Source organism: Ambystoma mexicanum, chromosome 4p, assembly GCF_040938575.1.
Source record: "Ambystoma mexicanum isolate Mex_15411 chromosome 4p, UKY_AmexF1_1, whole genome shotgun sequence".
NCBI lineage: Eukaryota > Metazoa > Chordata > Amphibia > Caudata > Ambystomatidae > Ambystoma > Ambystoma mexicanum.
Window position 1 is genome coordinate 87,272,990 of NC_090927.1, and position 21,997 is coordinate 87,294,986.

At 46.3% G+C, this 21,997-nt stretch overlaps 1 protein-coding gene across 1 annotated transcript in view; it reads right to left on the reverse strand.

The window, feature by feature from the left end:
- LOC138452543 (platelet endothelial aggregation receptor 1-like) overlaps positions 1-21,997 on the reverse strand; it is a 402,175-nt gene that overhangs the window by 155,097 nt on the left and 225,081 nt on the right. Inside the window, exons 6-7 of the mRNA XM_069604987.1 lie at positions 17,509-17,655; positions 5,512-5,652 (exon numbers count right to left, since the gene is read on the reverse strand). Coding sequence (XP_069461088.1) covers positions 5,512-5,652; positions 17,509-17,655 — 288 coding nt within the window. The remainder of the gene's footprint in view (positions 1-5,511; positions 5,653-17,508; positions 17,656-21,997) is intronic.

Below are 21,997 nucleotides of genomic sequence, written 5' to 3' on the forward strand. Positions count from 1 at the left end.
GTGGTTAACCATGCCAGAGCCTGACCTGTGATTCCCATGGTTTCAGGGAGAAGTGCGATCAGGATGTTGTGGTTAGCCGTTTCAAAGGCAGAGGAGAGGTCAAGGAGAATGAGGACAGAAGGAGTGTTAGTGTCAAGATTTGAGAGCAGGTTTTTCACGGGTGTTCAGAAGAGCAGTTTCTGTGCCTCTGGATGCTGTAAAGCCAGACTGATGGTCATGGAAGCAACCAATAGATTCAGTGTGGATGGTCAGCTGAGAGATAGCCAACTTCTCCAGGAGTTTGCACAGGAAAGGAGTGATCGAGATAGGTAGGTAGTTTGCTGGAATGGAGGGGTCGGCAGAGGGGTTTTTGAGCATAGGGCGCACAAGGGAGTTCTTAAGGGCAGTTGGCAAAACTCAGTGGAAAAGGAGAGATTGCAGAGATCAGCCAAGGATGTGGCGAGGGAGTCAATATTGTCTTTAATGGTTTTAGTGGGGCAGGGGTCCACCTGTTTGGATGAAGCCTTTATAGATCAGACTTGTCTGGTGACCTCATCAGGTGTGACGGGTGAGAGGGAAGAGAGGGTAAGTGGAGGAGGACCAAAGGAGGCTCCGGTGTTGGTGTATGCTGTGGTGTGGAAGAGAGGGTGGAAAGGATGTCTTGGGTTTTTGTGGTGAAGTGTGCAGCCAGGGCCGAGAAAAGTTCCTGGGTGGGTTTGACAGAAGAAGAGGCTGCTGCAGGATTGGCCAGTTCCTTGCAGACTTTGAAAAGTTCGACCGTGTTGTTTGATGCCGCGGAGATGCAGGCTTGAATAAAGACACTTTTCTTGGAGCGGATGCAGTCGATGTTGCCTTTGAAGGAGGCGGCAGGCCAGTTTGTCAGATGGTTAGCGCTACGCATTCCATTTCCGTTCAGCTGCCCTACACTTGCGTTTAAGGGCAGCCAGGCCGGAGTCATACCAAGAGTTGCACTTTTTGGAAGACTTCAGTCGGACCCTCGTGACAGGAGCAAGAGATAGAGTGATTGAGGTTAGCAAGGTCTGTGTCAGGGTGGGAGTCAGTCGAAGAAATGGGTGGAGAAGAGTAGGTGGAGGCAAAGGCAGCCACTGTCACTTTTTTTATGGGCCTGGTGACTTTGAAGTCCAGTGGATATGCCGGGGGTGTAGCTGCAAGAGGAGAGGAGAGCTTCAGGAGTGTTGAGAGAAGAGAGTGGTCAGTCCAAGAGAGGGAGGTAGTGAGAGGGATGTCAGTAGAGATGACAGAATCCAAGGTGTGGCCCGTGGTGTGCGCGGAGGCAATGGGTAGGATAGAGAGGGAGAGAGAGTTGAAAAGGTTGTAGAAAGGACCTGAGGAGTCAGGAGAGTCCAGATGGATGCTCGGATCACCCATCAAGAGCAGTTGAGAGGAGGAGGAGAGTAGGGAGTAGACCAGGTCCGCCCATTCAGAGAGGAAGAGAGTGGACTGTCCTGGTGGCCGATAGAAGGTGGCCATAATGAGAGAAGATTTAGGGGAGAGTGAGAGTCAGTTTTATCTGGATGCTCTGTAAGTGTTTAAGTTCATAGCTTATATCATTATGTTATTTGCTTTTAATATATATAAAAAGGCTCACACATGGTTAATTAACTACAGAGTTGCTCCATATATAAAAATAGTAGTAGTGCCTTTCATGTGTTTGGCACCCGGCTTACTCATGATACCTTGCCTTGTCACTTCTCACTCCTTTTCTGTGAAGACACTTCTGCTGGTGTGAACGCATTTGCATATTAGGAGGTTTACATGACTTTTCCCCGCAGGGCATGGACAGAGTTCTAACAGGTGAGTGCCCTGCATGTCCTACAGTTTTGTTATTTTTTGTGCTTTGTATGTGCTAAAATGCCATTTGCCAATAATATTGCCGAAAATGTTGAGAAGGCATTTGGTTGTTTGGAAATGACAACATATGGAACCGCGTGCACGACAGGCCACATCTGATGTGCCACCAAATTGTCCCGCAAAACTATTTTGTAAAGTTGGCCACCAGACACAACGAAAATAGAAAAGGGCCTCTTCCGAGAACTGCCTTCCCCACTATCCTGATGGCCATTTTACTTTGTGCAAAAAAACCTTTCTCATGGCAGGAACCAAGCCTTTTTTTCACAAAAAAATGTAGAACCTTGAATTTATACCATTTTGCAAATGGGAGTAATGCCAGGAGTTGTGGGTCATACCATGTGGTAAAACCAGGGTGTTAGGGAGAATTCTCTGTAAAGGCTAATTTCCCAAACCTAGTGAGTCCCCCAGCAGCTTTGCTGGATTTTTGGGGTTTATTTTTTTCTCCTGCTAAGAGTGAGACTCTTTTCCTCCCACTCTTAGACATGATTTGAGGTGTTCCTTTGACTTTGTATGTGTTTTATGGGCTATGGGGTCCTTTACCCCATAGGGCTTCATGTGTTTTTGGTATATGGGTTACACAGCACCCTCCGTGCCGTAACCCAGGGGTGTTGTAGCGACCCCCAAACATAAACTCCATACCCTGGGACTGACTACTGTCTACCAGGGCATGTAAAGTCACCATTGGCTTTACTAGTCTCAAATTGTGAACAGAACCAGTACAAACCATCCTATTGTGGACGTACTGGTCGGGGCAATTCGATTGCCTGGGGTCTGTTGTTCGAGGGGGCACTGTCCAGTCCCCCCCGACCGAGATTTGGCTGGTGGCAGTGGATACTACTTTTTATATTCAACCGCGAACATATTCCTATGGGATTTTCCCATTGTTCGAGGCTACCACTTTTTAAAATAGCCTTGAACATACCGCCGGTTTATTAAATTAATATAAATTCACCGGTTGGTATTTATTGCCGAAACTTGGTTCCAAAATGGCGTTTGTGTTCGCTTCTGTGACTCCAACCCAAGTCGAGCCCTTTATTCCACTTTTTGGCGGGCTTCTCCACAGAAGCCTCCAAAAGTGGTGCCACTCTGTCTGGGTACCACAGGGGGGATGGGAGGGGTTTTAGGCACCCTGGACTGAGTTGCCTCGGCAACTCAAGTCGCACTCTTGTGTGATTGGCCCAAGTGGTGAGCCGCCCGGCTCACCACTTAGCATGTTTGAGTGACAGCTAGGCTGAATGAATGGGAATTTTCTGCATAAAAGCAGGGCTTTGGGGACTGGAACTTCAGAAGTCGCCACAGGACCTAAAGAATCCGAGGAGGGAGAAGCCGAGCAGACCTGCAACGCCGACACCACCGGTGGAGCCCTGCTGAACCGTCTCACCACTTTTACCGACGACAGAGGAGATCTCCAGTCCGGAGAGTCTTCTTCCTTTGACTGGTGGGGATAACCAGTTTGCCCGTCTTTTCGCCTTCCTGGACCATCTCATGGCCGCTTTGCCCGTGCCAAGCACCCCGGCAACCGGAATACCACGGTTTACCACTACCGCGAAGAAAAGGGTGGTACCTTGTAACCGGGAAACTCTGCGGCTGGTTTCTTCCCTGGCAGCGCAACGACCTTCAGCTTTCCTCCATGTCGAGACCTCCTCTTCGTCTGGACTAAACACTGACTTGTACCCACTGCCAGGAACAACTGCCCCCGCTGGAGCGTTCTTCCCACTTTCAGGTACTGTGTCCCGCCTGGCTTCCCTTGCGACAGATCGTTCGGGGTGACAGTAAATCCTCGACTTTCTAATCTGAGTTAGCCTGGGACCTGTTAACTAACTTTTCCTGACTTGATCTCAATCTTTTTGTGAACTATTTACAAAGACTCTTTGGGCATAACCCCACTGTGTGATCCTGGACACATTTCGCTTGCTCTCTCTAAGAGTGGGCCTGGCATTTGAACTTCCTTGCTCTCCAGTAGACTTTGCCTAACCTGCCTCACTGTGGTTCTTTGAAAAGTATTGACATTTGTGTGCTTTCATAACTCTGCCTTTTTCCCTCCCTTTTTAATAACTTATTAGAGTGCCATCTTATGTTAAGCGCTCACCTCTGTCTGAAAATAAGTGGTGTTTCTCATTAAGACTTGTCTAATAAGTAATTAGGGTTGTATATATATAATAGTGACTGTGTGTTGAATTTATTTACCTCTCTTTGTGCTAGTGTAATTTACAAGTGTGTCTTTAAATAAATAATTATTTACTTTTACATCAAAGCTCTGGTCAGTGTTTGCTTGTGCTACTGTATCTCTGTACCTATTGTGTATACTCTATATACTGCCTAACTCATCTTGAGAGAAGTCTGACTGCTCAGCCACAGCTACCAGGTAAATCTGGGCGGTACAGACTGCTACCAATTGGGTTTACTGCCAACCACCTGTAGTCCTAAATCTTTTGCAGTGGTCCCTAAGGGAACTGCACAGGTTTCTGCCTAAAACAGGGGGGTTCTGGGAGTTTCTCTACTACCGGCCTATATCCCGGGTTAGAGTCTCAACCAGAGTCTTTAGCTCACCATCCTTTCACAGACAGATATTTCCACTACATATCAGTCTTTGTCCTGCCCAAGGGCAGTCCAGCACGGAAATGCCTGGCAATTCTCTTCTGAACAAGAGTACCAATAACAACCCCAGACACGTGTTTCGGGCCTGGTTGGTCTCGTCAGTGAGGTGGAGCTGTGCCTCTCTCAGCACAGTGAGCAAGTGTTCCACGTCTGGGGTTGCTGTTGGTAATCTTGTTCAGAATAGAATTGCCAGGCATTTCGCTGCTGGACTACCCTTGGGCAGGACGAAGACTGATATGTAGTGGACATTTCTCTTCTGTGAAAGGATGGTGAGCTAAAGAATCTGGTTGAGACTCTAACCCGGGATATAAACTGCCCCAGTTTTTACCATCACCATCGTGGGGCCATGGTGGGAATGGATCTTCATCAAACCCACACAGAGAAGAATTATGCCAGATATTGGGGTACACGCTGCTTCACCCACTAGTATCATTCAAAGGCAATCACAGGAGGAGCTGAGGGGCATGCAGTTTCACTACTTAAGTGGGCGATGCATCACAGCTTTAAGTGGGGCGGGGCTAGCCAGAGCAGAGCCCTGGCAGGCTCCGACAATTGTGTCTGATACAGGGCCGTACCGGGACTCGCTAATTTCCCCTGCTATGCCCAGCCCACTAGAAACCAAGGGCTTTTTCTAAAGCCCGAAGCTCCCACTTATACCTGAGAGCTTCGGGCTTTAGAAAAAAAGCCCTGCCTGCTTTTTCATTGCAGCAGGGAAACCCCCTGCAAGGCATCCCTTTCATGAGAAATGCTGTGATCATAACCCTAGCGCCCCAGGTGCTAGTGTGATGATCAATGCAAAAGTGCCACAATTAGGCGGCAACACTTACGTGATTTGAATGCGGTATAGGGGCATGGCACCACAATTAAGAGGCAAAGCTTGCCTATGCTAAATACATCCTGTAAGATGATGGCCCTTTTGCAAAACAACAGGCTGCATTCAGCGGAGGCAAGTTTTGTCTCTTAATTGTGGCACCACACCCTTTTTCGACAACACCCCTCTAAGAGCACCGGCTCGATTTGGTAGGCCACTTTAAGCTCTGGATACCTATATTACAGAAGTACCTGGATCGGGGCTTGTGCAGTGCTTTCCACATCCTTCGCAGCACTTCGCTCTTCCTGTGCAGTCCCCGTCATCTGTGCAGTTATCTGGTTCCTCATTATCTGTACAGGGGAGCTTGGCAGCTGGGCACGCACCCGGTTTTACTATCGCAAGGAACATAAAATACATTCTTTTGATCATCTATAATTATTTTCACACATCCTGCACAACATATCTCAGTGTTAATTATTTCAGAAGTCTGCAGTGGAACTTGCAAATTCAGTGGGGAGTGAGGTTTACTTAGCTAGCAGAGAGGTGGGACAGGCAGGATTGCGCCCCAATGTAAGGGCAGTCGCAGAGAAAAGTGAGCCATTAGTAAATATGGAGCTGGATGACAGAGACTCTACTGGCAAAGTGAGCCACAAGCAGAGTGCCAGCATTACCCAAGCTAAGTGCTTTAGTGACAGGGTGTGTCCCCATTATCCAGGCTATGTGCTTTACTGACAGGGTGTGTCCCCATTATCCAGGTGAGTGTTTTACTGACAGGGTATGTCCCCATTAACCAGGCTAAGTGCTTTACTGACAGGGTGTGTCCCATTGTCCAGGCTAAGTGCTTTACATTCAGGGGGTGTCCCCATTATCTTGGCAAAGTGCTTTACATGAAGGGTGTGTCCCCATTGCCCAGGGTAAGTGCTTTACTTACAGGGTGTGTCCCCATTGTCCAGGCTAAGTGCTTTACTGACAGGGTGTGTCCCCATTGTCCAGGCTAAGTGCTTTACTGACAGGGTGTGTCCCCATTATCCAGGCTAAGTGCTTTACATGAAGGGTGTGTCCCCGTTGCCCAGGGTAAGTGCTTTACTGACAGGGTGTGTCCCCATTGTCCAGGCTAAGTGCTTTACAGACTTGGGGCCTAATTCATGGACTTCTTAGCACACTTTGCACTGGTGCACTGGTGCAAAGTGACTTTAACTGCCAACGAATACTGATTCGCAGAGTGGTACAAAGTGTATTTTTGCAGTACAAAGTCAGTGTGAACTGTATTTTTGCAGTGCAAAGTCTGTGCTAAAAATTCCATGAATCGGGCCCTTGCTATCCCCAATACCCAGGCAAAGTGCTGGACATGCATGGTGTGCCCCCATTTCCCATGCAAAGTGCTTTACATGAAGGGTGTGTCCCCAATATCCAGGCTAAGTGCTTTACTGACAGGCTGTGCCCCCATTTCCCAGGCAACGTGCTTTACATGAAGGGTGCATGCCCATCACGCAGGGTAAGTGCTTTATAAAGTGTCAACAAATTGTCAAAAGCTGCGAGAATGAAAACAGCCGAATGACCTGTTCTTTGGGAGGTACCCATTCGAGAGTCCGCAGCTGCACTTTAGCTCACTGTACTTTTCACAGAAGGGAAATATCCATTTGCATATCTGTCTTTGTCCCGCCCATATGGGTAGTCCAGCACTGACATGCTATGGCAATTCTCTTCTGACAAGAGTACCAACAGCAACCCCATACACGTGTTTCAGCCTTGTTGGGCCTCATCAGTGAGGTGGAGCTGTGCCTCTCTGAGCACAGTGAGCAGGGGGTTGACATCTGGAGCACCCTAGGAAATTAGGGTGACTAAATCTAAGTCCCTTAAACAATCAAAAAATAGTCATAGTTGCCCCTGTGCGAGAACCAACATGGTAAATGACCTATTCTTTGGGAAGGTACCCGCTTGAGAGTCCGCAGCCCCACTTTAGCTCGCTGCACCTTTCACAGAAGAGAAAAAAACATTAACATATCAGTCTTTGTCCTGCCCACATGGACAGTCTTTATATAGTGTGCCCTCAATACCCAGGCTGTCCCATTGTACAGGCAAAGTGCTTTACACGCAAGGCGTATGTCCCCATCACATGTGCTAGATAGGGTGCATCGCCACTGCACAGGCTCAGTGCTTTACATGCACGGTGAATCCACATTTGCCAGAAGAAGCACTGTAGATGCACTCACTGTGTGTGCCGTGTTCGTGTAAGTGCCCACTTCTACTGGCAAGAGGTGCTCAACTGACACAGCTGTGGTGCTTGTCTCTCTCAACTCACATGGTTAGTCTGAATTCAGAATTTGTTCCATCTGCCATCTAGTTCTAGTTAGCTTTATTGCGTGCTCGTACATGAGAATGGGGTGTCTTGGCCCTAAATGTTAAAGAGACACATTCGATCCTCCTTGGGGTCTATACAGATCTTGATTGCCACCGGAAGTCCTTACCTTTCATTATGCAGGCCCTCCTACAACTGAAGCAACAGCAGTGCTGACTCTCAGAACAATTCCTGCCACTCTAGCACTCGTCCGGAGCAGCATCGATGCACTCACATATGCTTCTTTCATAGGAGGGGCAGGAATTCAGCTGATCTGAAAGAGAAAATGGCTGCCATGAAAGCACATGGCGCAGCCCCAAAGGGGCTCAAAGCACCAAGTCCTAACAGGGCTGAGAGGCTGAGCCCCTGTCCCGCTTGCTGCCTCAGTAGGGAGGCGCATGCAGGAAAAGGAAGTGGGGCCATATGCTATAGCCCCTATATAGGCTACCTGTGCAGTGGGAGTGGCCTCTTTGCACGTAGGAGTTCTCGCGGGGTGAAGCTGGCCCAGAGACTATGGGTCGTTAGTCTTTCAGCCCGGGTGAAGGTGAGAGCATCGGGGCACAGATGTGTCCGCCTCTACCGCAGCTTCAGAAGTATATATTAAAGGAAAGGCATAATGCCCCGCCAACTTTCGGGCTTTAAAGTAAAGAGTGGCTCACGCAGGAGCAAACAGACCGAGCTAGCAACAGCGTATTTTAGAGATGGTTTCGTTTCACTCTGTAATTGTTTGCTTTATGGAAGCTTACGGTTACCACTCCAAGTGGGAACTTTGTGATTTAATGCGAAAAGGCTTTGTCTGCTGCACTGATCTTTGTCCAATAGTTCACTGTTGGTGCTTTCCGGGCCCTTTGCAGTGCTGGCTAATGGGCCGACTCTAGAACTCTAGCCGGATCTCGGAATCTGGCTTGCCTCTGCCCCAAGCCCTGCCAAACAACAACTGCTTACTCTGTTCTCTCCTTCTCTCCCTTGCTCCCTTTTCCTATCTCATCCCCTCCTCCCCTTACTTTCTTCTATGCACTTACTCTATCAGAATTGTCCATGGACCTAGTATGATAGCAACCTCATCTCTCTCCTCGCCGCTCCCCTTCCCTCACCCCCAGCACCATCTGAAATGTCAAGAGGCCTAGTACAACAGTCACTTGTTTTGTTCCTTCCACTCCCTTCCTGCACCCCTCTCCGTCACCTTTTGTTTTACTCCGGCTCTACCAGAAATGTCATCAGGCCTAGTACGTAGTCGACTGTCTGTGTCTATTTCCTTCCCACTCTCACCCTCCCTTCCTTAGCTATGTCTTAGCTCTTGCACTATCGGAAATGTCCTCAGGCCGAGTACGGTAGTTAATTTCACATCCTTAGTGTTCATGGCCTGTAAGAATATCATTGTATTTTCCCTTGTTCCCTCCCTTGCCTTGAATAGCTTAGAAACACGTTGTGTACAGTGCGCTTGCACGTAATGTAATGTGCTGCATGCAAACACACTGTGCACACAGAGCCTGTGTGCACAGTGCGCTCCACAGAGCACATTACATCACGGCGGCCCAGTGGCATACCTAGGGGGAGCAGCTGCTGGACATTTGTCAGTGGGACACCTCTCCCGTTGGGCACCTCAATGAGGGTGCCCAACGGGAAAGCTGTCTCGCTGGTAGGGCAATGTGTGCTGAGCAATTCCTGCTCAGCACGCTTATTGTCCTGGCAGCAGGACACCTTACCCGTTCCGAATGGGAGAGGTGTCCCGCTGCCAAGACAATGTCCCAAGGAGCTCTGGGCAGCGGAGGGGCTCTCACATTGCTCTGTGTAAACAGAGCATTATAATGTGAGCCATCAGGCACTGATGGGAGCGAGGTGGGTACTATTAGCTGGGGCTTTTGTATTTGGAAATGTGAATGGGAGGGAGTGATAAGTGTTCATAATGTTGCATGCTTTATGAAATAAAGACTACGGCTTTAAAACCCAAGGGACATTTGTTAGGCTCATTTTGAATGCAGGAGGGGGGGAATAAAACTAAAGCCATACTCATATTGCTCAACTTATGTCTTTGACAATGTGTACAGTGTATAGTTAGTTTACTATCAAAGGCTAGTTTATTATGTAATGTGGTTTGCTTCTAAGGCATTGCTATAATGTAAAGTATTATTTAAGCACATGAAATGCAAAGCAAAACCTTAATAAATATGTATTTCAACTAAACCTGGGAAGACAGGGTAAGTGCTTTACTGACAAAGTGTGTGATCCTGGGCAAATCATTTAATGGCACTGTGTCTTATCTGCAGCTCGGTTAGTGATTCTGATTCACTTCATAGCTTATATTAATATATCATGCTATTATTAAAAAAGTCTAATGACTATAGAGTTGCTCCATATATAATAATAGAGCAATTTAGATATTTTGCATCACAAAGTTATTTGCCACTTGGCTTACTTATGGCAAGTTATTCTAAAGTCACTTCCATGGTGCCTCCAAGTATCAAAGACTGATGATGCTCTCTGCCATGTCCTTTTCTGTGAAGTCACTTCTGTTGGTGCTATCCAAATGCAAATGAGGAGGTTTGCATTTATTTTGCCCCAGAACTCCTGGACAGAGCTCTCTATAGATTCGTTTTCTGCATCTGTAATGATCCTGCATGTATGGTGTTACTCCCTAAGATATCTGAAAAGTGGCGTGTGCTGCAACCTGTAGGAGTCCTGAGAATGGGATACTTACCCATGTGTGAAATGATATCACAGGGGGCAACAAGGGGGCTCTCTTATGATGACCATGGTCTGCCCCCAGAGAGAAGAGTGGGCTCTGGGCAGCGTGGGCCCTTTTCTATGAGATAAGTTAGACGTGGTTGATAACCTTGGTTAGGGTGCTCCTAGTGTAAATAAATGAGTCACAGACTTATCGTCAGTCTACCAGCTGAATAGCTTGCTTTATATAGGCCAAATGTGGTTCAAATATCAAACGTTACATTAAAAAGGTCCTAACATTTAGGATAAGACAATCAATTTACATTTGTTACATAAATGGTGGAGCATCATACATTAGGTCACCTGGGCGCGCGTCAATTCACATCTGGTAAATAAATAAATAATTATTACCACTTGAATCACTGTTAAAACCGGTCAATTCACATTTGTAACATAAATGGTTGAATATCATAAATTGGGTCACTTGGGAGTGGTTCCATTCACCTCTGGTAATTCATTATTAATGCTTGAAGCACTTAAATCATTCAGTTCACACTTGTAATATTAATGGTTGAATATTTTACATTGCATCACCTGGGAGTGAGTCAATTCCCCTCTGTTAAATAAATAATTATTAGCACTTGACACACTGTTAAATCAGTCAGTTCACACTTGTAACATTAATGGTTGAATATCATACATTGGGACACCCGGGAGTGAGTCAATTCCCCTCTGTTAAATAAATAATTAATTATTAACACTTGACAGACTGTTAAATCAGTCAGTTCCATTTGTAACATAAATGGTTGCATATCATACATTGGGTCACCTGGGAGTGAGTCAATTCCCCCCTGTTAAATAAATAATGAATTATTAACACTTGACACACTGTTAAATCAGTCAGTTCACATTTGTAACATAAATGGTTGCATATCATACATTGGGTCACCTGGAAGTGAGTCAATTCACCTCTGGTAAATAGATAATTAACTATTAACACTTGAATCAGATAGAGTCCTGACCTCTCCTAGCTAAAGCGTTTAGATAACCTGACCTGACTTTCCCCCCCTTTTTCCTCTGTGAAATGTAAGTACAGCAAAACTTCCCCTTGAGGGGGGACCAAGAACACTACAACCCGTAGTGACTAAACCACTACACTTACGGAGCCCTGCCTGCATCAGCAGCCACCCCAGAGGGAAGGGAAGGGGGAAAAAAAACAACCAGCACTGCCCGGTTTTGTATTACTTGAAGTCTGTTAGTTTCTGCTTTGCTGCGACCTGTCAGTAGACTACAACAGTAATCTAGTTTGGAAGAAAGTCCCTTGTCCATACGTGCAAGGCGCCTAGATTTTAATTCCAATAGCGCCGTCTCTGTCCTATGGCCTGCTCTGAATCCCAATTGTCGGCAGTTCAGGATGGGAAAGTTATTAAGATGTTGGGCCACTTGCCTATATGCTACCCGATCCAAGATCTTCAAAAGGAATGCTGTATTTGTGAAAGGCCTATAGTTTAAGGGATCTCCCATGGGAAGACCCAGTTTTTTCAGGAAGGGGTGACCCATGGGTGTTTAAGATCTTGCAGCAAATGACCCTCCATGAGCAAGGTGTTCACAAATGTGCAGATTGCTATAAGCAGGGTCAGTGGACAGGTTTTTATGATGACAGTTGAACACGGGTCTCCTTTACAACTAGTGGTTTTAAGGTGAGCCACTACCTCTGCCAATTCCTCCAGGGAAATAGGGGAGAAGTTGAATAGAGGAATAGTGGGACATCTTTTAAAACCCTCAGAGCTCATCCTACTCGCATCTATTAGGGTGGCATCTTTCTTGATAGATATAATCACCTTGATTCCCTGCAATTTTTTAACATGGCCCACACCTCCAGCAGCAGCTGAGAGATGTGCTGTTCCTGCTGGGCCACTGGTGGTATACGAGGACACCTTCATTGAAACTCCAAGGTGTGTGTGGTCGAGAGCATCCAGCAACCATCGATCGGTGGAGATGTTTTCCCACATGCTGACAAAGTTCGCCAGCCAGCCTCCTACCAGGATGCAGGGGTGGGTGCCTGATGTTTCAGCCGGTTCAGTCCTGCTTTGTGGCAGGCATGCCACCCTGACGACGGTGGTGGCCACCTCTAAAGCCTTGGAATGACCCATGTAGTCTTCCTGGGTCGTGGAGCGGGGGGGCTGGCGGTAAGAGGACGATCCACTGCCGAAACTCCTCAAGGACCTCACCTTCCTGAAGGATCTCCATTGCCTCAACCCGCTTGTCCTCAGGGAAGAAATCCAGGATCACGGCCATCTTGTACCAAAGTTCCCGGTCATACCTGGCCAGGATCGCTAGGGGGTTGGCTGCCTTGACAGTAGTCATCACTGAGTAAATAACTTTCCCGCCCACAGCGTCCAACTTCTTCCCCTCGCCGTCCGGTAGAACAGATGCTGACGACAACGACGGGTTGGACGACTTCTTCCTTGCCGCGGCCAAAACCACTGAATCCGGCGATGGCTGCGACGGCAGGCACCCGATACTTGTTCTCAAGCCTTTCTCTCTTAGCCGGTGCCGAGGAGGGATTTTTCAGGAGCGCCAGCCTGTCATCCTATACATCATCCAGGAGTGGAATCGACAGAACGGTCTTCCTCTTCGCCTCCCAGCATTGGTACAGGAAGCCCTCCTGTTTCTTATCCTCTGGGGTGAGCTGTAAAAGTTCAGACGCTCAGGCAATCATGGAATGGAAAGATCCCACTTGGTCCGGTGGAGACGCCCTTGGTGGCGGAGAGAGTCTGCTGTCGTCGGTGTCCGCCATCGCTGTGTCCATCCCAGTCTCCCTGGAGGGTGAAGGCAGCGACGGTTGGAGCAGAGGCGTAGGGTGCCTCCTCCTCTTCTTTGCCGTGGGTGGCCCCGGTGACAATGGGGGCTCCGCCGGTGGCGTTGCTGGCGGTGCCGTCGGAATCCTCTTCTGAATCTCTGACACGAGAGTGTGGAGAGTCAACAGAATGTCCTGCAACAGCCAACTTCCTTCTCGATGAAGAACTGGTGGGATGGCTGGAGATCGAGGCGGATTGGGATGATAAACGTGCCCTGATGGTCGCGGGACCTGCATGTGCGGCGAACCCAACGGAAGCAGACACGCAGTGCGTGTCCTTGTCTTGGGCCCCCACAGGAGGAGTGCCCTCAAAGAGCTTATAAGCCCACTCAGGTTGGCTGGATCCTGATGAGTTCTGTTCCTGTGGTCCACCCGGGGTAGAGACTTTGGCCTTGAGCCAGACGGGCATGCCGGTCCTTCATCGTGCGATTGGAGAAGCCATGGCAAATCTCACGAATCGTCCTCCTTGTGCATCGGGTGTAGACAGTACATGCACTGGGAATGATTGTCTTCTGTGAAAACATTTCTGCAATCTGCAGCAGGCTCGATTTGAACAAAACAGAGTTTTCCTATCAAAAAAGTGCAGAAAAACGCAGAAAGCTTGAAGAGCAATAGGCGTGGGCTCCCAACACTTGTACATGCGGTACAAATCTGAAGATAGCTGCCACCGGAGGGGCTTAGGGAGAGGGCAGTGATTGGCTAGGGGCAGTATGACCCAGAGCTCAGCGATTGGTTTTCAGGAGAAAGACAGTTTATAAACAAAAGTGAAAATGATTTTTCTTTTATCAAGGATTCCCAGCCTGACGACAGGTAATATTCATGAGCATGTGCATCCATGCCAGACCCCATGCTGGAGAATTATTTCTCGGCAAAATCAGTAGAAGCCTATCATGATATTCCAGATGAGCACAAGCAGGTTCAGCAGAACGGCAGTGCTATTTACAGCAATATTCTTTCTAGGAATTCAGACTGCAAGTGGTTACAAATCACAAGATGGGAGCTGCTGCAGACGATCAATACGACAATAAAAGGATTTAATGCGATCAGAGAAGAACTGTGGGCAAAGAGGCTCATGGCCCTCCAGAACAAGTATGTCCTGGAATTAATTATAACAATGGAATGCAACGTGTGCACCAAGGTTGGGCCTTCTTGCTGTACATTTACTCCTGCCCACGATTAAGAAAAAGGAACTTGACAGAAGCAATAACATTGTTGTCAACCCTGCACATGAAGATGGAGGATGAAGCAGATGAGATAGAGGATGATGATTGGTTTACATCTTTGTTTTCGTGGATTCCAACCTGGTTGGTGAATGCCTTCAAGCTAATTGGAGCAATACTAGTGTTTGTGTTGCAAGGATTCTGTCTTATAAGGATCATCTTGGGACAATGCCAGAAGACATCTAAGAAAGCTATTGGGATGAAGCTAATGATTGACATAGGCGCTGCAACTTGGGAAGAAATTCACAATGAGGAAAGTACCTATGAGAACATAAAGAAGAGTCCCCTTGCACCTCCAGGAACAAAGTTCTACTACCACAAGGATCATAAAAAATATGTAGGATGGTGGATATTCTGTCCACCATCAAGAGATTGCTGCCACATGACCTGGAGTGTGGATGAACATATAAAGAATGCAGGTCACCTGGTGGGGGGGGGGTGACAAAGACATGGATCCTGGGGAAAGAACAGCATGAATAGAAGATGAAAATTATTGAAGAAGAGAATATGGTTGAAGATTCGACCAGAGGGGGGAATGTAGAGGAGCAGGTGGATGCTTTCTCACTTGTTGCTGCCACCTCACCACTGTCATATTGGAACAGCAGGAGAAGAGCTGTGAATGGGACCCCATGTACTGTCCCTATACCGCACAGAGTGTGTTAGAGATGCTATGCACTTAGATATACAGACAGAATGTACCCTCACACTGAGCAAGTGGAAGGATATTGCGTGGAAGGATGTTAGCACACACCACTGGACATCATGGAACGCTAAGTGAAATCTGACAAGGGCAGAGTGATGTCATAAAGAAGATATCTGAAGCTATACTGAAACAATATGAAACACCTAAGAAGTAACAATGTAACTGAAGCACTAAGAGAGACACATACCCAAAGATGATGTAACTTTCTGGCCAATAACTGTAAATATGCAGTAACGCAAGGTAGACGAGACATATAGAAGCGTGCTCTAGAGGTAAATATAACATGGCAAGGACGGCCATGATAGAAAAATGGAGGCCGGCTAGTTTCAGATTCAACCAAGCTACCTCAGAGATAGACCAAGGCTGCAAAATCAGGAGATGCTGGAAGAAAGCTCTCTGTGCCAAACAAAGAGGAGTCTATGTTGGCCTAGGATTAAGGATACTATTTTAAGGAATGATTGCAAGACACAAGGGGAGGTAGATGGATTAGCCCTGAACGTGAGACATATTTCTTTTAGATTAAAGAAGTAGAACATATTTACAAGAGCCACGTATTGGACAATTAAAAGTGTATAAAGTTCATACAAGATGAAGTGAGCAAGTCTCTAGAGGCCAAAAGGGGCAATGACACCCAGTATAATTGAATCAAATAGCAGTAAATAAAAGGTTGAAATTGGACACATTTGTGGTCTCCTAACATGTGATCCAGAAGTCGAAAACAAGGGCTAGTCATTAAGCCTCAGACGAAGATAGTGGTGTGCTCACACTTCCTCAAATATTCCAGGACAGTGAACAGGCTACAAGGTCAAATAAAGACGGAAGACTTTGGCTTATGGCGAACAGATGTGAGATGATGGATTAATTGGGAATGCAGGGAGTAGTCTGATGTGATTCAAAGCACCTAGGTTTCATTTCATTTACATGCTGTAACGAGCCGAAAGTCCAAGGTTGGGTGGAAATGCCAAGCAATCAGTGGGTCTAGTGCGCAACCTAACATGAAATGTTGCATAGACTAATCCCCAACTATTTTGTCCAAAATAACCAGTACTGTATGCATTTACAGGTAGTTCAAGGCGTGCCCTACATATAAAGGGCAGCCAATGATGCACTAATCCTTATATGTTCTATTAGCAGATCTGTTCCCCTAACCAATCCCTTCCCTCGATAGGTTTTATTAATTGCCACGTAGGTTGACATCATAAATGACGCACAATGGGGTAAAATACCTCTATATAAACAAGTTTGTGTGTGTGTGTGCATGCATCAATACAATTTCTGCCAGGTCTCCCATCTTTATTAAATGAGAATAAAGTAACGTTTTGCCATATTCTTTGAGTCTGTCTGGTTATTTGGTCTGTGATCTTTATAGGTAATTCCATCTAGCACAATAAAGGCTTCAAGATGCTGGAGCACACAGCCAATCAGGTCCCGTGGATCACTGGTTGAAACCTATAATCTCAGCCCGCGGTGCACAGAACCCGCAGGCTGCCACCCCAACGCCGGCCTCCATCTTCCTTCCTTCCCCTCCTATATCTTTATTTTTATTTATTTTTTAAAGATCCCAACCCCCACCTTACCTGTTTGCAGCAGTGGCACTTAGAACGAGGGGTTAACGTCACAGTGTTGAAGGATTATTGCCACATTGCAGGCAAGTTTTAAAAAGATGTTAGAGACCAGTTCATGATAAGGAGTATAGATAGGGAGAAACTTTGGATGAAGGGAAATCATTCTCTCTGAAATGTGTTGGTGAGATTCCAAAACCCGGCAGCAGTGGAGACAGAAGCACAACAGCCGAGCTGCTTCCCCCACCCTTAAGACCCTGCCTGATTCTGGGAAATAGGTGACCTCTGAGGACAGCAGCAGGCCCCACCCACCCAAAGACTCTAAAGGTGAGAGTGAGCCAAGCACTGGCCCAGAAGACATGCTTCTGGCTATCATGGGCGCTGGACCCTCTTATCCGAGGAGCTCAAAGGCTACAGGATGCAGATGAAGAGTTGCATCGCAGGGTTTCTGAGGCGCACAGGCCTGCTTTCTTATCATGGGCAGGCAATATGGTGTGGGTAGAGTGGATGGTGGGTTGGGTTGAGGTGGGTTGAGTAGGGGAATGTCATGATGAGGTAGTGTGGACAGACAGACCCCTCATTTCGGCATTAAAAAAATCATAACAAAATGGCAGTAAAAAATTACTTTGCCAAAAAATCGGCAGTATAAACATAAGTACCTTCATCATTAATGGGAGTCTGGTGAGAAGCACTGGAGGTTGTTGGTGAATAAGTTAAACACGGCAGAGGAGTCAAGGGAAGTCAGTTCCATTATAGATGATGTGGTCATGAGCCTGCCATAATGAGCCTAGCCCCAGTCCACCCACTTACTGTCGCCTTGGCCCACTCTGACGCTGCCATGGGATTCCCTTGGCTGGGATAGAAACACGTTCATTGCAGACGGCCTTTCATATCTCCTTACCTGTCGCTGTGCACTCCATCCTGCAGTTGCCATGGCAGCAGCAGCGCTCAGTCCCTTCACACTGGTTGTCGTTGCTGCATGTACCAGGTAACGGGCGGGCAGTTTTGCAAATGGAGCTGTTGAAGGGTGGGCAGTGGCCAGATTTAGCTGGAAAAGAACGAATTCAGAAAATAATTACATGTTTCACGTGCTGTTGCCATCCATGCATTGTAGAAATTGGGCATAGTTATACAAACCATTATTCTACACACTTTCAACCATAGTGTAGTTTTATGCAGAATGACTGTCGAGTTGGTCTGATGGTCACAATGCATTTTTGGGTTTGTAAAAGAAACATCGCCCGGTGACCTGTTGCAGAATATTGAAACCTTTGATAGATACACGTCAGAATTCATATACCATTACAGAGGCCTTTAATTGAGGCTATTGTCTTGTGTCTATTTAAACCACTTTACCCCGTCTTGTGTGCACATAATGTGCATTTGAGATATTTGCATGCATACGTGCATAAATTGGACAGGCTTTAGGGTGAAAAGATTCTCTAGATCGGGTGTCTGGACACTTTGGCTCACCACATGTTTTGGACTGCGACTCCCACAACCCTCAGCCGGTAGAGTGAACAGCGGGGCCCAAAGCATGTCGACACACAGACCTGTTACTCATACTACTGCACTACTGTTAAAAGATGCCAGCCGTATCATTATTGATAGTCTTTGCTCGTCGCAGTGATGATACTGATAGAACACATTGTTGTCATATCGATATATTCACTAGTCCATCTAAAAGCCCTTCCCAAGCCGATGGCGGCCATTTTGCATGGTCTGTTAACCCCTTAAATGCTAAGTTATCAATGCAAATGCAAGTCTATGGAAATAGGACGAGCACACTCGTCTATAGCACTAAATGACTGCTGCCACGAGCATGCCCACGTCTTCTCTGTGCAATGGTGATTGTAATCAGGGGGATTTCAGGTTACCAAGCCTCTTTAAGCCCCTGCCAATACAGTACCCTTAATTCTGTTCACCATGTATGCGCTTAAATTGCAGGAGGCATTCACATGCATCCCCGTGGGGATTCTGGAAGCTCAAAAAAACAGGTGCAATCCACCGTGGTGCCAGCACCGCTGTGCACACAGAAACTGCACATAGACGGAGCTGTACGTGGATTTGCAGCACAGAGCGCCTGGGAGAGGTAGAAGCAGATTTCAGGCTCTGTCTCTCACCCCGTGTGTGCTGTCACATGCTCTGTTGTGAATCGGTATACCTCTGTAAAGCAGTTATGTATCTGTATAGGGGTATACCTCTGTAAAGCCCTCTGTTATGTATCTGTATTAGTGTATACCTCTGTCAAGCCCTCTGTTATGTATCTGTATTGGTGCATACCTCTGTAAAGCCCCCTGTTATGTAACTGTATGTTATGTATCTGTATTGGTGTATACCTCTGTAAAGCCCTCTGTTATGTAACTGTATGTTATGTATCTGTATTGGTGTATACCTCTGTAAAGCACTCAGTTATGTATCTGTATTGGTGTATACCTCTGTAAAGCACTCAGTTATGCATCTGTATTGGTGTATACCTCTGTAAAGCACTCAGTTATGCATTTGTATTGGTGTATACCTCTGTGAAGCACTCAGTTATGCATCTATATTGGTGTATACCTCTGTAAAGCACTCAGTTATGCATCTGTATTGGTGTATACCTCTGTAAAGCACTCAGTTATGCATCTGTATTGGTGTATACCTCTGTAAAGCCCTCTGTTATGTATCTGTATTGGTGTATACCTCTGTAAAGCACTCTGTTATGTAACTGTATGTTATGTATCTGTATTGGTGTATACCTCTGTAAAGCCCTCTGTTATGTAACTGTATGTTATGTATCTGTATTGGTGTATACCTCTGTAAAGCACTCAGTTATGCATCTGTATTGGTGTATACCTCTGTAAAGCACTCAGTTATGCATCTGTATTGGTGTATACCTCTGTAAAGCCCTCTGTTATGTATCTGTATTGGTGCATACCTCTGTAAAGCCCCATGTTATGTAACTGTATGTTATGTATCTGTATTGTTGTATACCTCTGTAAAGCACTCAGTTATGTATCTGTATTGGTGTATACCTCTGTAGAGCACTCAGTTATGTATCTGTATTGGTGTATACCTCTGTAGAGCCTTCTGTTATGTATCTGTATTGGTGTATACCTCTGTAGAGCCCTCTGTTATGTATCTGTATTGGTGTATACCTCTGTAGAGCCCTCTGTTATGTATCTGTATTGGTGTGTACCTCTGTAAAGCCCTCTGTTGTGTATCAGTATTGGTGTATACCTCTGTAGAGCCCTCTGTTATGTATCTGTATTGGTGTATACCTATACCTCTGTAAAGCCCTCTGTTATGTATCTGTATTGGTGTATACTTCTGTAAAGCCCCCTGTTATGTATCTGTATTGGTGTATACCTCTGTAAAGCCCTCTGTTATGTAACTGTATGTTATGTATCTGTATTGGTGTATACCTCTGTAAAGCACTCAGTTATGTATCTGTATTGGTGTATACCTCTGTAAAGCACTCAGTTATGCATCTGTATTGGTGTATACCTCTGTAAAGCACTCAGTTATGCATTTGTATTGGTGTATACCTCTGTGAAGCACTCAGTTATGCATCTATATTGGTGTATACCTCTGTAAAGCACTCAGTTATGCATCTGTATTGGTGTATACCTCTGTAAAGCACTCAGTTATGCATCTGTATTGGTGTATACCTCTGTAAAGCCCTCTGTTATGTATCTGTATTGGTGTATACCTCTGTAAAGCACTCTGTTATGTAACTGTATGTTATGTATCTGTATTGGTGTATACCTCTGTAAAGCCCTCTGTTATGTAACTGTATGTTATGTATCTGTATTGGTGTATACCTCTGTAAAGCACTCAGTTATGCATCTGTATTGGTGTATACCTCTGTAAAGCACTCAGTTATGCATCTGTATTGGTGTATACCTCTGTAAAGCCCTCTGTTATGTATCTGTATTGGTGCATACCTCTGTAAAGCCCCATGTTATGTAACTGTATGTTATGTATCTGTATTGTTGTATACCTCTGTAAAGCACTCAGTTATGTATCTGTATTGGTGTATACCTCTGTAGAGCACTCAGTTATGTATCTGTATTGGTGTATACCTCTGTAGAGCCTTCTGTTATGTATCTGTATTGGTGTATACCTCTGTAGAGCCCTCTGTTATGTATCTGTATTGGTGTATACCTCTGTAGAGCCCTCTGTTATGTATCTGTATTGGTGTGTACCTCTGTAAAGCCCTCTGTTGTGTATCAGTATTGGTGTATACCTCTGTAGAGCCCTCTGTTATGTATCTGTATTGGTGTATACCTATACCTCTGTAAAGCCCTCTGTTATGTATCTGTATTGGTGTATACTTCTGTAAAGCCCCCTGTTATGTATCTGTATTGGTGTATACCTCTGTAAAGCCCTCTGTTATGTATCTGTATTGGTGTATACCTCTGTAAAGCACTCAGTTATGTATCTGTATTGGTGTATACCTCTGTAAAGCACTCAGTTATGTATCTGTATTGGTGTATACCTCTGTAAACCCCTCTGTTAGTATCTGTATTGGTGTATACCTCTGTAGAGCACTCAGTTGCTTCTCGAAGCTCAATAAATACAATAATAATAATTCTCCAGCATTGGATCTTTCATGGATTCACATGCTTAGAATATTCCCCGTCGTCAGACTGGGAACCCTCGGTACACATATATAGTCGTTTCCTATAGGAAAAAACTTCCGACACTTGTGTGTCCTATCCACATCTACGTCCTCCCCGGGGACGTCCACGCATGCCCCATAGGACGTAATGGTATAAAAGCCCCGCCCCCGCGGGTCCCGTCAGATTTCAACCGTCTCCAAAGATAGTGGGATCTCCTCGCGTAGTCTCTACTTTCTAGGCTATCGTTGAAATTACTCGCTGGGTTGACCGAACGAGCCTCTGAGGTTTTTTGGTCTTACCAGAATGTCGGGCAAACCTCTGTTTCGCCCGTGCGCCACATGCGGATTGAAGAAGGTTTACGAGGGGGACGGCCATCTAGATTGTATTTATTGCCTCCACCCTCACCATTCCGCAGACCAGTGTGAAATATGTAAGGGTTTTTCTCAGAAAACCCTGAAAGATCGGAATCGGCGGCTGGTGTCGTGGTTAAATGACGGGGCGGGAGCATACCCTCAGTCGGAGGTGGGCTCCGTGCGCAGCGTGGCCTCGACGAAAATATCGGGAGCCCCGCGCCGTTCAACCTCGTCGGAACCACCGGCGAAGAAGACTCGACCGGCGGAAAGGGATGTTCCACGAAGCCACTCTTCCAAGGACTCTTCAAAAGAATCTTCAAAAAAGATACCATCATCATCATCGTCGAAAAAACAAGGAAAGGAAAGGCCAAAATCCTCCTCGGGCGATCCTCATAGATCTGCCACGAGTAGAGAATCGGATAAATGCAGGGAG